A 17,236-nucleotide genomic window follows, 5' to 3' on the forward strand; every position below is an offset into this window, starting at 1 on the left:
GCACTATGGAAGAAGGAGCATTTGTACAAATTTGTCCTAGCATATGGAACGAGGAATGTGCCTTTATCTTGTGTATTTCTGAATATTTTATTAGATTTTGTTTTTATATTTTTGAAGATTACGGTTCAGTGCTTTATGTATAATTGCTACTTTACTTTAGAGTCTTCTCTCCTGAATGCTTTCTAAATTTAGTGATAGATTTTACTAAAGGTGTTACTCTAGTCAAATGTGAATATTCGTAAGTTACGAATCTCACTGCTCTACTTTGTGTATGTTCCAGTTTCTTAATGTTTTCTTGAGTTGAAGGGTCCCAAACAGAGGAGGCATATTCTATTATTGGCCTAACCAATAGCTCGCTATCCCTTCTCAGGTCTGATACTTTGACAGGTTGCTGAAATGCACTTGATGCACTTGATGCGCACATACTCGCGGGTTTTTAGTTTTTCTTTTGGTATTTATATCGAAAACTACCACGAAATAGATCTATCAAATGAAACCGGAAATACTTTCATGCATGCCATGACTTGATCATGATGATCGTACGGTGTGTGTACTACTAGATCTAGGTCTAGAACAAGTAAGATGTTTGCAAATGTTGACTGAACTCATTAGTTTAAAAATAAAATCTGTTTGACTCTCTCTGTCTCTCTCTCTCTCTCTGTCTCTCTCTCTCTGTCTCTGTGTGTCTCTTTCTCTCTATTTCTAATCTCTATCTAGCTAGAATAGCTAGATTATAGATAAGCTACTAAGTTATAACTAAGACTAAGATTGATAGATAGATAGATTTTATTTCTTTCCTTTTACCAGCTTCATTTTGGCCTAGATCTAGATCTAGATTGATACGGGCCTACTTTAAATTAACTGTTCTTATCATGTCTTTCCACCCAGAAAAATGTCAGTTGTTAAGAGTAACAAAAAAACTAAAACAAATTAATTCCACTTATCTTATTCATGGCAAACCAGTAACACAGACTAAAAACGCAAAATACCTAGGTGTTATAATAAATGAAAAACTGTCATGGAATCCACATATTGATGAAACTACAAAAAAATCAAACAAAGCATTAGGATTTATTAAAATAAATTTCTATAAATCAAATAAGAACATAAAACTAAAATGTTATTTAACCTTGGTTAGGCCAATAATAGAATATGCATCCTCCGTTTGGGACCCCTCAACTCAAGAAAACATTAAAAAACTGGAACAGACACAAAATAGAGCAGTGAGATTCATAACAAACGAATATTCACATTTGAGTAACACCTTTAGTAAAATCACTAAATTTAGAAAGCCTTCAGGACAGAAGGCTCAAAAGTAAAGTAGCAATCATACATAAAACACTGAACCATAATCTTCAAATACAAAAACTAATTTAATAAAATACTCTGAAAGACACAAAGATAAAGGCACATTCCTCGTCCCATATGCTAGGACAAATTTGTACATACACTCCTTCTTCCCTAGTGCTATTAGAGCATGGAATGGGTTGCCTGAGCTAGCCAGGAAAACCAGTGACTATTGGCTGAATTTAAGTCATTGGTTAATATGCATGACTAAATGCATGACGCGTAGGACGTAATCATCTTCTTTTTTGAAGTAACGTCTGTATCATATAAGATAAGATATCTGATGAAATACAGACGTTAATTAAAAAAAAAGATTATTATGTCCTACGCATGTCCCTAGCTCAATCTAGTCATGCAGGTTAATCAATGACTTTAATTCTGCTAAGTCATTTCCTGGCTGACTAAGGCAACCCATTCCATATATTCAGTATATGTTTGTAGTGCTATAAAAAATGTAGAATATGCAATTTGATTTAGCAAAAAAAAAAAAAAAGATAAAAGTAAATTTAAAGCAATGACATTAATATATGATTTTTTTTGTCCAAACAAATGGAAATTCAGTTTGACAACAATTGTCCACCTCAGCATTGCTACTATAACAATAACCACATAGACGCAAACACATCCTATACTCATACACAATGTACTCTGCGTGAGTTTGATTCTATGTAGACTACTTTTCGCGACGAAAGTGACCTTGAAACACCAAGACTAAAAGTGAATTAAAGATTTTAAAAATATTTCTGTTCTGACCTTATTGGGAGATCTTGTTAGATATAGACATAGCAACTTTGTGTTCTGGCCTTAATTGGGAGATCTTGTTAGATATAGACATAGCAACTTTGTGTTCTGGCCTTAATTGGGAGATCTTGTTAGATATAGACATAGCGACTTTGTGTTCTGGCCTTAATTGGGAGATCTTGCTAAATATAGACATAGCAACTTTGTGTTCTGGCCTTAATTGGGAGATCTTGCTAGATATAGACATAGCAACTTTGTGTTCTGGCCTTAATTGGGAGATCTTGTTAAATATAGACATAGCAACTTTGTGTTCTGGCCTTAATTGGGAGATCTTGTTAGATATAGACATAGCAACTTTGTTTTCTGGCCTTAATTGGGAGATCTTGCTAGATATAGACATAGCGACTTTGTGTTACTCCATCTTGTGGAGATTAGTTGATCTCAACAAAGTGCGGATTAAGCCTAGCTACAAAATAAATGTTTACTTTACTTTCAATTAAGTTATCTAGATGTAGCGATTGTTTATTTCGCTACCTTGTAGGTGTCAACCCGTGTCTACAATTCGTTAAGTCGAAGGCCTATATCACGTGACGATGTCAAAGAATAATATTTCTGAAGTTTTCCTTGCACATTTTATCCAACTTGATTACCTTTTTTTGACTTAGCCGTAAGGGAAAATTCATAAAGGAATTGCTCCATGCTTGTCGATGGTAGCAAATGAAATACAAATGTATTGCCAATATTGAGATTTGTCAAACGAAATGATGTGGTTGTGTATGCCTCCACATTTCTGTTCTAGACTAAGAAGAGCTCTTAATTTACTGAGATGTTGCTAAAGGCTATCACTATCTGTGACATGAACTCTTTACTTACTCCATAATCAGCAAATACACATTGCTTATCTTTGACCTACAAATGAAGAATGTGTACGCGTGATTTTTAAAGCAACTCTAAAACTGTAGAGCTTTGAGAAGTAGGTCTACTGGCCCCGCTTTCACTGTCTAGCCACATAGTGAGAACCCTTATAACTTTCTCTGATGTCAATATTTTGATTATTGTAGGTAAAAAAAAATACTTGAGGAGCTGCAGTTGTTTGCTGTCCCATAGAACTTTAAAAATCGTGTCGCTTCCATATAAGAACAGAAAGCATTAAACATAAGGAACGTCACACATGCTTATTAAGTTTTGATTTCAAATTACATCAACTAAGGACTTATGCCTACACACGCGTAGGACATTATCATCTTCCTATTTGAAGGAACGTCTGTATTTTATAAGATAAGATAACATTATAATACAACAAATTCAAACATTTTTCACAAATTAAATAAAAAAATGAATATCAGTTTCTCCAATGACACAATGCTGTAATGAAGGATGTAATTGACACAAACACAAGTTAGGGCAACTTTTATTTGTCTTTGTTTTATAAGAAGCTGGCGTTGAATCAGAAATGTAAATTATTTCCCTTTAGCCCAAACCTCTTGCTGCACTGTAGAGAAAGACTAGGGGCTGAGTAGAACTCGGGACTATAGTAACGCCAGTCATAAGTGCATACCAAACGAAGGCAGTCCTTAAGTATGTAATAACCATTGCTTAATTAAAAAATAAAACCCAGTGTGTTATAGAGGACCATGTTACAATGATTGACTTCAAAATAAATGTGGATATTTCAATTATAGGTACTATCATATCATGCGATATAGATCGCTACATAAACATAAGATTACTTAACGTCATAATGGTTTGTTATGAGTAATGCACACATTGTAACCACTAGCGGATCCAGAACTTTGGAGTGGGGGGGGGGGGCGATTTTTTTCCAAACCCTAACCCTAACGCCCAGTAAACCCTAACCCTACGCATAAACGTGCACACACACACACACACACACACACACACACACGCACGCGCACACACACACACACACACACACATATGTATATATATATATATAAATAAATATGAGAATAAAAAAGCAGCATTTCTCAACCTTCGGCGAAAAACAAAACAACTGGGGCAGCGCTATAAGGTTCTCTGGTGAAGTTCGGGGCGAAGCCCCGACGCCATAAGCGTTTTCTTGCTTTTTTCACTGCAGAAACGCATTCTCCTGACAAGTACAGCTCATTATTCATCAATGGAGTTCGGGGCGAAGCCCCGACCCCATAAGCGTTTTCTTGCTTTTTTGACTGCAGATACGCATTCTCCTGACAAGTACAGCTCATTATTCATCAATGGAGTACGGGGCGAAGCCCCGACGCCAAAAGCGTTTTCTTGCATTCTTCATTGCAGAAACGCATTCTCCTGACATCTACAACTCATTACCCATAATTAAAGTTCGGGGCGAAGCCCCGACGCCAAAAGCGTTTTCTTGCATTCTTCACTGCAGAAACGCATTCTCCTGACCTGAAGCTCATTATTCATACTATTAAAAAACGACCTTTCGAATAATGTTGTACTTGAAAAATATTCTAATTTGAATTTATAGGCCCATAATACATTGCAAATAAAACCGATTTGTTCCTTGAAAAAATAGGATACCCCATGTATTTAGATTTTTGCTTTGAGGATCGCCGCCGAAAAAAAACTTATTCGATAAATAGTATTCAAGAAAACTCTAGTATAAATTGTGAGTTATAGTCCCAAATTTATTTAGCTAGAAAAATATCAGATTGAGTAAAGGTTGGGAAAAGTTTAGAACTCATCTCAATCATGACTTTTATACTGAAAAATTTCGTTTGAATTCTAACTTTTCCAATGCAAAGTCTTTCTTAAAATACTTATGATAACTTCATGTGAAATTACAAAAACTCTGTCTGGAAATGGGAGGGGCGGTAGAGTGAAAACGATTAATCCTCGCTCCTTTACTAATTTCTGCTAAAGATTGCATTTGGCATTAAAGAATAGGTATGGGGCGACTCGATATAAGAATTTAATTTATAGTATATATAAATTATATTAGTGACAGATTTTTTTTATTTTGTAATTTCTTAACTATAATACAAAAAGAAAAAGTATTGATTTTCCGATGGGGGAAATGCGATTGCATGTATCGCCCCTCCCACCTGGTACAACCCTTTTTCATTTAAATTTACTAATGATACAATTTGAGATTAGAGTGTGGTACGACATATTTTCAATGGGTCACATATCAATACGTAGTTTATATTATATAGATATTCAACTAATTTTATTCACAAACTATGATTCTCCACAAAAATAGGACCGCCCCCCAGCACTCAGAGGGCTAGAGTGGGGAGGGCAGTACATGCAATCGCCCCCCCCCCTCACCCCACCGAATCGGCCAAATAACCAGAAAGGGAGCGACTTAATATAAAATTTATATATTAATTCAACTAATTTTGTTCACAAACTATGATTTCTCCATAAAAACGGACCGCCCCCCCCCCCACTCAAAGGGTTTAGGTGGGAAGGGCAAAAGAGGTATTCGTCCCCCCCCCCCACACACACACACCAATCGGCAAACAGGGAACGACATAATATAAAGATCGGTTAAAATATCAATAACAAATTACAAGGATATAGATATTTAATTGATGTGTTAGCAGGCTGTGATTTCTACCAAAAATTGGACCGCCCCCCCCACTCGAAAGTGTGTGTGGGGGGGCGGGATTGATACCATCGCCCCCTGCCGACCCCACCAAATCGGCCAACATACTAGAGGGGGGGGCGAAATAATCTAAAAATAGGTTGAAATATAAATAATTAGTATATATTTTTAACATAAGTAATAAATTCGTATACAAATTGTGTGAATCCTATACTAAAGTTCGTCCGCCCCCCCCTTCCCGAAGGGGGGGGGGGTCGGCCGAGTGGGGGGGGGCGATCGCCCCTACCGCCCCCCCCCCTGGATCCGCCAGTGATTGTAACACACATTTCTTCAAGGATAATAACTATTATTATTATTATTATTATTATTATGCCTAAGTGGTAATATCTTTGCAAGGAATGAAAAGATGAAATCACCGAACGAAAGTTATTTTCCATTGTTATCTCTGTCCTCTCTATCACTATAACATTTTTTTTCTACATCTCTCTCTATGCAGGTTATACCATTTCTACGCTAGGCTAAGTCGTTAAGTACGCTATATTATTGGATGCTATCAATAAGAAGAAGAGAGATGGGAATCTAAGAAAATCCTGGTCATCAAGGTTAGCATGTTTCTTGGATACAATGGGACAACCTACGAACTTCTGGTCAGTTTCTGCAACTTTCTTAGCTACACAGTTGTTGGGGTTACCTGCATCTACAAGGCGCCTCAGGTGTATGCCGTGGTCAGTTCCGGGTCATCTTTGGGGATCGCCATACCCAGTTTGACCTTAGAGTTTACGTCGTGAGTACACAACACACAGTCTGACCCGACACGTCTTCAAATACAAAGGCGTGCACATAACTAGGATATAGACCACAGTCTTACAAGTACAGCCCTATCTGCTTCTGTACACGAGAACGATGGGCTTGTTAAATCTGTATTCATGCTTCGAATATTAAGCACTCACCTGTTTTGTTCCAACTACAAACTTTTATACACTTTATTATTTTGTTATAATGTATTTTGAAACCGCTGTAATCTCCAAAATCGTTTAATAGATTTATAATAAATTAAATATGTAGCTCATTAAGTTGTAAACTGATGGCTGTCGAACTAGTGCTTCGAATTGAAATCACTTTGAAATAGAAGATTCTAATTGCAGAATCATAAAGCGTCCGCGAATCCAACCAAACTTCATTAGGTACTATAAATTTAGCTGGGGAAGTAAAGAAAGGTGGTCGTTACGTTGGCCATTAGACATCTTCGATTAACAAGTGCTGTAGAACTTTGTAATTGTCCTTAAAGTTGTGTCGAAGATTCTTAGAAATCTAGACAAATGGAATCTTGCTTCCATCTGCATGTCTGAACAAACAGTTCCAAAAAAAGATCCAAACAGATGTCATTTTGTTTTGCATTCTTATTACCGATGGTTGGTATCCCAAAACTCTTCGGTTAGGGTCGAGGCCAAAGGCCGAGCGCACCTGGGAAACTCCCCCATATTCCTTCATTGTAGCACATCGGCCTTGCCGATTTTCGCCATAAAAACAACCCGCTTGAGGAACGGCGTGTGGATAGTGACATGTTTGTTGGGGCTTTCTTCTATCCCGTCAGTGCATTGCAACTAGTTTATAAGTGGGAAAAAACGTTTCTTTCACCAGCTGTAAGTCCAGTGCAGAATTAAAATGAAATGAATTATAACAAAGATGGCATTTATAAATTTCTACTATAAAGATTATATCAGCTCACTCTGTCTGGGGGGATTTTGTACAAGTTATTAGTTAATAGATAACAATAAGACCTCTTTTTACAAAGCTTATATCAACTCACTTTGTCTGTCTGTTTGTCTGTCTGGTAAATAGTTTGAAAATGTTTTTTCCCATTTCCTATTCTAGGATCAAGTTAAAACTTTGCATTGAACCTGACAAGACATAAATAAATTGAAAAAAATTAACCAATTAGTGAATTATTGGGGATTAATCATTTTGTTTTATAGCGAAATATAAGATAAGATAATTTTTATTGATCCAATCAAATGGAAATTTAGTTTGACTACAATTGACAACTTCAGCGTAACTACTGTACAATAACAATTAGATGCAAATACGAACAACATTAACACACGAAAACACATACACACTCACAGCCAGCGCTTTATAAATTAGACTTCTATGAACTTCTCGATGATGACAGATGATCTTGTAACACTCTGACCGACAGTGGGATGAAGGAGTTTTTAAATCTTTCTGTTTTAGTTCTAATGAAAAGGAGACGACCACTTCGTTCAGATCTTATGTAAAGGAAACGACCACTTCGTTCAGATCTTATGTAACAGTGGTTTAATGGGTGCGGGTTATCTTTAAGAATGGTGAGTGTTTTGGAAATTTGGGGAATAGCTGCTACTTCATGAGAGAAGCGGATGTATGTATGGATTTAGTCCCCTTATCACGTTTTGACATGTTTTTTCTCCCACTTCCCATTCTCGTGAAGTTGAAATTTTGCAAAATTATTTATAGTCGATGACAGTACACGAATCAATCCAAAAATAACCAATTACTAAATCAATTAGTACTAATTAATAAATTTCGTTTTATATAGCAGAAATGGAACTAAGCCTTGATATTTTCAGATAAATGGCAGTAATTAGTGATTCTTTCCCTCAGATAAGATTTGTTTTTTTTTTTTTAAGTAATCTTTTTTTCTATCGCTTTTTATAGGTACTTGAATAGCTCAGTAACGCACGTCAACTTTCCATCGTAGAGGCTCTAGACGACCTCGAGTTTGAATTCAGACTCGAGCAACTTTTTGTGTATAAAAATAACTTTTGAAAAGGCAGCACGGAAACCTTCTTCCAGACCTCCTCCTTTTTTTTCCCCCTCTTTGTTCACAAAAGTGATTAGACCATAGCACACTGAGCATGCTTTAAGCATAAACATGAAAGCTGCGCTAAACACATTATTTAAAATATTTCAATCGCACGAATGTATTACTGTTAGTATCGATTAATTTAGAAATTAATGGATTCAAAATACTTGATGCAATTTCATTCAATATAAGCTTTGTTTTGTTTAAAGTATTTTTCTTTATATTTTATTTATTTATAATTATATTTAGTAGCTCTAAACCTAAACCTTTTTTTTATTATACCATGAAGATACACTATCGAGACTGGCTATCAGTACGGTATGGGGTATCCTTTGGATACTTATTTTGAGACAACTCTGATGTGGGCGCAAGGTAAGCAGTTGTTTCTAGTGTTGTAAAGATATTTGAACTGATTAGAATGAAGACATTAGCCTATTATTGTTATTAATTATTATTATTATTATCATTATTATTATTGATCATCATAATCAAGGAATATCAAACAACTTTGCTCTCTGCTTAAAGAGAATAAAACCGGAAGATATGACTGATACAATGAAAGTAGTCCACAATGCAGAGAGAATAGAATCCTAGAGGAAATCAAAATAACATAAAGTCTTATTTGCCCCACAATGCCTCCTCTTGATGTGTCGGAAAGAAAAAAAAAAGATTGAGCAAATCTTTCGTGTTTTGTTATGACATGATTTGGAATTAGTTATTTGTTTCGGGAATAAGGGGAAAGTTTTACTTAGCGACGATGACGTAAGGTTGGTTAAAAAACAAGAACGCTCTAAGTGACGCTAAAAGAAGACGCTTCTGGTAAAGCAGTAGAATAGACATACTGATTTACGGAAAGACATTGGACGAATCCCTTTTGAGTATTAAAGTATTCATGATTGTTTTGATACTAGCGTCGACTACTATTTATTGATTGTTTGGCCTTTCGCCGGTGTTTCTGATTTGGTTGAAGGTTACCTCATGATCATTGCATTGATTACATTCAACACCGCGGAAGAGCCACAACAGTTTAAAGGAGTAAAAAAAACATTTAACTCCTCATTCGACGCTAGGCCTACAATTTACCACTGAAACGAGCACAGAATTTTTCATTGTCCAAGGTTTTTACCTATTCAGGAATGTCCATTGTTTCTCTATATTTAATTCACCATTTTTAATCATCAATCACCAACTGTGCACTTATTGTTACCTTTATAAATATTCAGCAATTAGCTGAAGAAGAAAAAGAAAGAAGGTATTTATGCGGTGCACATGGCTTGAATATATATTGCTAGGACAATATCAGATCGCACAATGTTAAGGCTATGTGATCCTACAAACTTGTTTAAGCTAGTTGATGTTTAAAATATAAAGGCTATTATGTTTGGCCTACAAATATCAGCACTGCGATTTGTCACTTTTTGTTTCACTTCTATTTTCAGATGTCATTCTGTTCTGGGTGGTTCTGGAAAATCGGAAAATGCTGAACTTGAGACTCGCACCGTATATTGCATTGTATCCTTTTAACATAACAAGAAATTCAGGGAAAAAAGTAAAAACATCTCTAATGTATATTCCGTTAAGTGCATAGTTGCTCGGTACAGGAATAATTACATTTATATAGCGCTATTAGTAAAAACAAAAAGGTAGCCTCAAGACGCTTCAACAAAGTAATAATTCAAGATTACAAATGGAACCTGCCTTTTTACTGTAAGTGATTCTTGAGTTTTGATTAACCTGCAAGACATAGCTTAGTGAATAGAAGTAAACAGCTAAAGGAATCAAATGCAAAATGAATTTAAACGTGAAGATTTCCTAGACCAAATTTTAAACCTTGCTAAATTATGCCAAACCTAGCTAAAATATGTCGTAAAAAGAATGCGCATTTTGAATGGCAATTTTAAAAAGTCATTTAGTTGACGCGAAATAATTCTCTGCGTTTCCAATCTAGAATTTTAACTACACCTACTATTTATCCTTTATAAATATGTAATGTGTTATACGGTAGTTTATTTGCTTAAATAGTTTTTCTCTTGTATATTAATCAATGATTCTTTTAGTAATTGAGCGACACTAACGCTATTTGTTTATTATTATACTATAATACTGAAAGATGTATTGTATTTGACCCTAACGTAAAAACATCTACGCATTCCTTGGTGCCTTCCTCATGAATCGCTGCTTCCCTGACGTTGTTATGTACGCTTTCATTGTAAGTCATCAATAGCGCAAGCTAGAGAGAACTCCTTTTTCCTTAAGGAACGACTAGTGTCTTTTGTAGGGACTGGTCAACTTCAAAATTAACAGTTAGCGAAAAAAAAATAATGGGGAAAGGGGGGGGGACCATGTTTTAGAACAGGGGTTCTCAACCTTGTGGATCGCGAGCAACCACCTTGGGGGTCGAATGACGGGTCGCCTTAGACCATCGGAAAAAAAAATTTTGTCTAAAAAACTTGACATTGTATAAAATTTTTATGGACAGGTATTATTTATTCATACTATAATTGTCATTCGAGAATAGATGTTTCAAGTAACTGAATCAGAATCATTCCAAACGTTTTAGTAGTTGCAGCATATGGATTTATAACAATTTAAATGACTGTTTATCAAAGCAAAACGCAAGAGAGAGGGGAGAGAGGGAAAAAAAGAAAAAGGAAAAAGGGGGAGGGATAGGAGTCAGAGAGAGAGGGGGGGGGAAGCGAAAGAGATAAGCATATAAGAGTAGCAAAAATGTGATTTTACGGTTTGGGGGACGCCCAATAAAGGGCTATTGTAAGACGTTTGGCTTACGAACCGAAGGGACTCAAATTAATATACCATAGAAGACTTGGAATCTAATAGAAGACTTGGAATCTAATAGAAGACTTGGAATCTAATAGAAGACTTGGAATCTAATAGAAGACTTGGAATCTAATAGAAGACATGGATTCTAATAGAAGACTTGGAATCTAATAGAAGACCTGGAATCTAATAGAAGACTTGGAATCTAATAGAAGACTTGGAATCTAATAGAAGACTTGGAATCTAATAGAAGACATGGATTCTAATAGAAGACCTGGAATCTAATAGAAGACCTGGAATCTAATAGAATACCTGGAATCTAATAGAAGACTTGGAATCTAATAGACGACTTGGAATCTAATAGAAGACCTGGAATCTAATAGAAGACTTGGAATCTAATAGAAGACCTGGAATCTAATAGAAGACCTGGAATCTAATAGAAGACCTGGAATCTAATAGAAGACCTGGAATCTAATAGAAGACTTGGAATCTAATAGACGACTTGGAATCTAATAGAAGAATTGGAATCTAAAATTTCTGGATTTTTTAAAGCGTTTTTTGAGTCCACCTAACTCTAATATTAGCTAGGGGAAAATTAAGGGAGGTAGGTCATTGTGCTGGTCACATGACACCCAAACTACGGCACGCGGGCCATATTCGGCCCGCGACGTGGTTCCATCCGGCCCGCCTAAACATCGGCACAAAGTGAAGAAAATTTTTAAAAAGATTGTAAATGTATTTTCCCTACGTTAGGACTCACACTTTTTCTTTGATGAATTTCATTCCATCCATGTTATTCTAATGTTCATATTACTATTTTTTTAAATGAACACGATATATATTTGTCTCGGTGACAAGTGTTGACAGTTGCTTTAGGTTCTTGGATAATTCCGCTGCTGTCTTGAGCCAGTCGTGTTCTTAACATCTTGTATGTAACACAGGGCATCAATTCTGCTCCATTTTTTTTTAACATTCTTTTATATCAAAGAGAATGGTAGTACCATTTAATATTTGTTGATTAATGAAATGTTAGAGCCGTAGAAAGAAAAAATAGATTCTGAATGTAGAAACTTCTGGGAAAGGTGGACACATCTTTGCTTTTGTGGAAAATGATAAAAGCCAACATGATTTTTACAGAAAATGTGGCTGTTTTTTAAAAATATAACAAAGTCATTTTTAAAGCAAAAATATGGAAGCATTGTTGAATTGAGCCGCAAAGAAAAGTTACGCCTAGTTGAATGAGTTGAGCAATTGACGAGAAAAAAAGAGACAAGAAAATAAGTTCATCGTAAGGGCAAGCTACAGAGTTGCTCAAATTATGAGAATTTTGCTTTCTAGCAGTGATGAAAGAATTTGTCCTTTGGAAAAAAAAAAGCTTTTAAAGCAAAACGTGTGGACAATATGAGTACAAATTTCCATTCAAAACTAAATGACAGAGCAACAAAATTTGGAAATGTTTTCTATTGCCACAGAGGATTGCCCCGACAGATCTGTAACTGGATTTAACTGACTTACAAAGCCCTGCTTGAGAAATTTAAAGCGATGCAGACAATTGATTTCTTCGACGTGTTGTATGAAGAAACTTTCGAATTTCTGAAATTAAGCACTTCATTGAGCAGACCTATCTAATTACGTGTGTAAGAAGGCCAAGTAGTGCTACAGGTTCTAATAAAACTGTTTAAAATGGTTTATTCACTATTTCATTTTTTATATATTCGATGATGTGGCCCGCGACACGAGTGTCGGAAATTAAAATGGCCCGCCGGCCGAAGAAGGTTGGGCATCACTGAGTTACATCATCACATTGTCTTTCTTTACGATAAATTGAACTAATACAGGGATGGGCAACATTTTTGTATCGAGGGCCGCATTTAAAAATGTTTGGTATTGGCGGCCGCATATATATATATTATATATATATATATATATATATATATATATATATATATATATATATATATATATATATATATATATATATATTGCTTGCTGTGTAGAATGTCTTTTAATTCATATATACACTGTATTACGATTTTTTTTAATTACTGTTGTCTTTTTATATCACAATATCCCCACAAATATACAGTTGTACTTAATGTGCAGTATTTTACTTCTTACACTCGTGCATAATGTTTCTTAACTGTGAAACTAGCTTACTAGTTGTTACCCCTGTGTGTGACTGCTGTCAAATTACAGTCAGTCAACATTGACCAGTGATTATACTTGTTTAGTTTCCACAAAAAAAATGCTTGTTCACTGAATGAGACAATTTATGTTCCGGAAGTTAAATGTCGGGACAAGCGAAGCCTTTCCCTTGTGGAGCATCACCAGAGAATGCTGACCATGTCCTTCAATGGTGCATACTAAATCAAGGGACCCGAACAAGACTCGCCAAAGACTATTCGGAGAACTGACTGATCTGGAAACCACTACGCAGTTCATCTCAGATATAGGATCACTGATCTGAACCCTTCAACATGTAAAATGAGAATGAAGAAGAAGAACTGATGTATGTGTACCAAATAGTATGAACAGCAGCAAAGGTTTTTAAGTGTGGAAATACAGCTTCTGGCACCCATAAAACTCCCGTGGTAGTGCTGACTGGAACTTCTCTTTGTTTTGAGTTATGTCCTCTGGAGCTGAATCGGCTTCTCTTAATAAGTGTTGTACTTTTGATCATTTCACTAAAGATAGTTTCACCTTTCAGCAAAGGAAAATGACAAAAAAACTTTTTTTTTTGCTTGCCTGTAGAAATGGGAAACCCTTGTTTGAAAAGATTTAACATGCATTTACATTTCAAATCTAAACAATCAATTGCAATAGCAATTATAAAAACATGAAATTTTGTCTTCCACTATTCATTAGAAATATTGGTAACAAAGTCACAGACAACAATTTCATCCATGAGATTTTATATTCTTCTCCTTTGCCTTGCCCATGCTAGGCTAGCGGATACATTGGATTATTTATTCATACATAAGAACCACCCGTAATTAAATTCCCTAGCTATTGATAGTTTTGTATTGTGAGATTATACAGTAATTAAATGTTTTAATTATATGCAGCTTTGTGCAAACTTTCCTGTTTCAAGTTTATGGTTCACAGTCAAAGATCGAGCTCCATCAGTTGTTACACTTTGTTCCAAGCCTACCCAACACTCAGACACTGTGTCTTGAATTGAGTGTATTGATGTATAGCCAATAAGCATAATCTTTGTTTACTTAAAACTTTTTATAATGAGAACGTTTCATTAATTTATATAGCTATTTTTCTTTAATTATATTTGCATTTTTATATCTATATACTGTGGGCACACGTGATTTCTGTAGGTGTTGGCGGGCCGCATAAAACACCTCGGCGAGCCGCATGTGGTCCGCGGGCCGTAATTTGCCCACCCCTGAACTAACATAAACATTTCCTATGAAAATTATGAGTGAGTCTGGTGTGAATGTATATTTTGGTTTTCTATAGTTATAATGTTTTGTTTGGTGTAATGTACAAATTGTAAGACAAATTTCCTTACTGATAATAAAGATTATGTTTATTATTAATCATAAATAATTAATTTTATTTCAGATAGGTAAAGTACAAAGCTAAGGGGAGATAAACCCTTGAAATAGCTAGAGATAAGGCATCGATAGAACGGTGTTCTCCCTTCTCTCAATTTTTTTTTTTTAAGTAGGCCTATTTTAAACCATGTATTTTAATTGTTCTTATATGTTTACTGATTGTCCCACATTATACGATATTTTACAGAAAAAAGTTGTGATGCAAATCTGACAAGGAAACTATAAATCAGCTCCATTGCGTGTCATAGTCTGCTGCACTCCATAAAAACGATAGTTTTTGTAATGACAAGAGAATGTAGATCGAACACACACACAAACACACAATTTCCTTCATACCGGTACTTTCTTTCTTTCCCTTACACTTTTCTTTCTATTTCATTTTGTTTTTACAGTTGTCAACAACTCCTATCATATGTAGCAGTAAAATTGTTCAGTTGTGGAAACTTTTGACTACCCAGCAGCCCGGAAGTCTGAGTGCTTTGACCTGGGGGCTTCTCTCTTATTTGGCAGGAGGTAAGAATGGAAAGAGTACAAAGATGATCAACTTGAGACTCGCGCCCATATTATCCTCTTAATTAACCATTGTTTAGTCCAGCGATGGACACACTACGGACCACTCAGATTTCATGACTTCAGTGTAATTGAAAAAGATTTAGATATTTTCAGTATGCCCTTTACAAGGAAGTAGGCTTGCAGTCTGATAGATGGAACTCTAGTCTTGATGATCTCCTTCATGGCTACACTAATTCTTAAATGCACCAAAAATTTAGAGTCCCCCAAGGGCTTGTCCAATTCAATTTTACATCTGTACTACCGGCATCTCATGATGAGTTGTGAACACTGGGTTACATGCACGCCCCCATAGGAGAATTGAAGTGAGCACTAAAAATAAAGACAAACTTCAAAACTAGAATTACAATTTGATTTATATTAGTAGAACAAATTTAATTTATATAAAGTAAAACTAGAGCTATGAAACTAATGTATTACTACCGTTACTAATAAATCAGTAAGCACTAATGGATCATTCTCTTCAGATTGTGAGTAGAATGTTAACGGAGCCTTAGGGAGCGTCTACTTCTCTCCCCCCCCCCCCCCCCCTCTGTTTGTGCGTTGAGCAATGAAAAAGCTTTTTCAAAAATTGTTGGGCAACTAGCCAATCTGATTAAATGTGTTCCCATCACTACCGGTACACCATTTGTAAAGTGACTTTTTACTTGACGTACAACAATTTCAGTGAGTTATAAAGATTTGAATTGGATTGCTCAATACCATACAATGGTGGGAACAAGTGAATGAAAACGGACATTTTCACACTTTAGGCCAAGGCATGCCTCTTTTAGCAGGACATCTGTGATTACTAATGGCTTTAATTTACGTCTCAATTTGAACCAAATTATAAGAATTTTCCGGTATTACAAAACCACGGGCAACATCATGCATCGCATTTTATTTTAGTAGTAGCCTATATAACTATTCTGACCCTACTGATATTTTTTTAAATAAATTTTTTAGACTCTCTCCTTGAAAACATTTACCCAGTCCTGTCTCAATTTTTCTGATAGTCATGCTGTTAGCATTACTTTTTTCCAACAGGGGTGTATCAACTATCATGCTTTAAATAATCATTTTTTATGGCATGGAGGAAGACGGCAGTGTGGCAGTAGATTGTTGTTTGTTCATTATTTCTGATATCCACACATGATGCTTTTTTTCAATTACTTTTTTTTTTTAAACTTCTTAATGCCCAAGGTTGCCTCGGTTCTATATATTAATCTATTTTAAGAACTATAATGATTGGTACTGGTACTATCGTAGGTCACTATTGACATTCATCTGTCCAAAACGTAAAGATGTATCTAATTTCATTTTCCTGTTCAATGTAAATAAAAAATATAACCTGCTTTTTACTAACAGAGGATGCATAAGGAAAAAAAAAGCAAATTTATATTAATAAAAACTTATTAGTTTCTTGCGGTAATGTAATATAGTCATTATATAAAAATTTGTGTTGAATACTACCTTCAGGATCAAATTAATACTTTCTTTTCCCCACCAGCCAGGGTGTTAACAGCGATTGTGATAACAGGAGATATACCCATGTTCTTCAACAATTTCTTTGCAACATTTCTAGATATTTGGCTGTGTTGTGCTATTATCTACTATAATAGAAAAAAGAGAGCCAGGCGACGGTCCTAAGATGACCACGAAGGTCCTAAGACCTAAGATGACCACGAAGGTCCTAATATGACCACGCATGTTAAGTCAATATTTCAAATTTATGTCAGTTACAACAGAACAATTGCTACCTTGGTCTTTTTTGTTCAATTCTGAAACAGTTAAAATGAATAAATGAGTGATTTTATAAGGAAACAAATCAACAAA

At 35.4% G+C, this 17,236-nt stretch overlaps 2 protein-coding genes across 6 annotated transcripts; one reads left to right on the plus strand and one right to left on the minus strand.

Annotated features, from left to right (window-relative positions):
* Window positions 1-476: 476 nt before the first annotated feature.
* LOC106059862 (solute carrier family 66 member 3-like) lies at window positions 477-17,236 on the plus strand. Of its 5 annotated transcripts, none has more exons than XM_056030800.1 (8): window positions 477-577; window positions 6,156-6,443; window positions 8,794-8,876; window positions 9,944-10,015; window positions 10,646-10,713; window positions 15,244-15,364; window positions 16,911-17,043; window positions 17,091-17,236. In XM_056030800.1, the coding sequence occupies exons 2-8, from the start codon at window positions 6,268-6,270 to the stop codon at window positions 17,095-17,097; spliced, it is 660 nt and encodes a 219-aa protein (XP_055886775.1). In that variant the 5' UTR covers window positions 477-577; window positions 6,156-6,267; the 3' UTR covers window positions 17,098-17,236. The 5 variants fall into 5 exon arrangements, 4 of the variants coding, with proteins under 4 accessions (XP_055886775.1, XP_055886776.1, XP_055886778.1 ...); XM_056030801.1 differs by having other exon boundaries at window positions 499-544; XR_008778166.1 differs by having other exon boundaries at window positions 523-577; window positions 16,915-17,043.
* Window positions 2,102-2,488, minus strand: LOC129926329 (uncharacterized). The gene has a single exon (XM_056029649.1). It carries the CDS (start codon window positions 2,486-2,488, stop codon window positions 2,102-2,104), a length of 387 nt encoding a protein of 128 aa, XP_055885624.1.

Source organism: Biomphalaria glabrata, chromosome 5 (assembly GCF_947242115.1).
Source record: "Biomphalaria glabrata chromosome 5, xgBioGlab47.1, whole genome shotgun sequence".
Taxonomy (NCBI): Eukaryota; Metazoa; Mollusca; class Gastropoda; family Planorbidae; genus Biomphalaria; species Biomphalaria glabrata.

Coding starts and splice junctions, on each gene's coding strand:
- LOC129926329 (XM_056029649.1), bottom strand. CDS start 2,488: ATGTCTATATCTAGCAAGATCTCCCAATTAAGGCCAGAAAACAAAGTT.
- LOC106059862 (XM_056030800.1), top strand. CDS start 6,268: ATGTTTCTTGGATACAATGGGACAACCTACGAACTTCTGGTCAGTTTC. Junction 8,877..9,943: donor AACTCTGATGTGGGCGCAAG/GTAAGCAGTTGT, acceptor TTCTATTTTCAG/ATGTCATTCTGTTCTGGGTG. Junction 15,365..16,910: donor TCTCTCTTATTTGGCAGGAG/GTAAGAATGGAA, acceptor TTTCCCCACCAG/CCAGGGTGTTAACAGCGATT.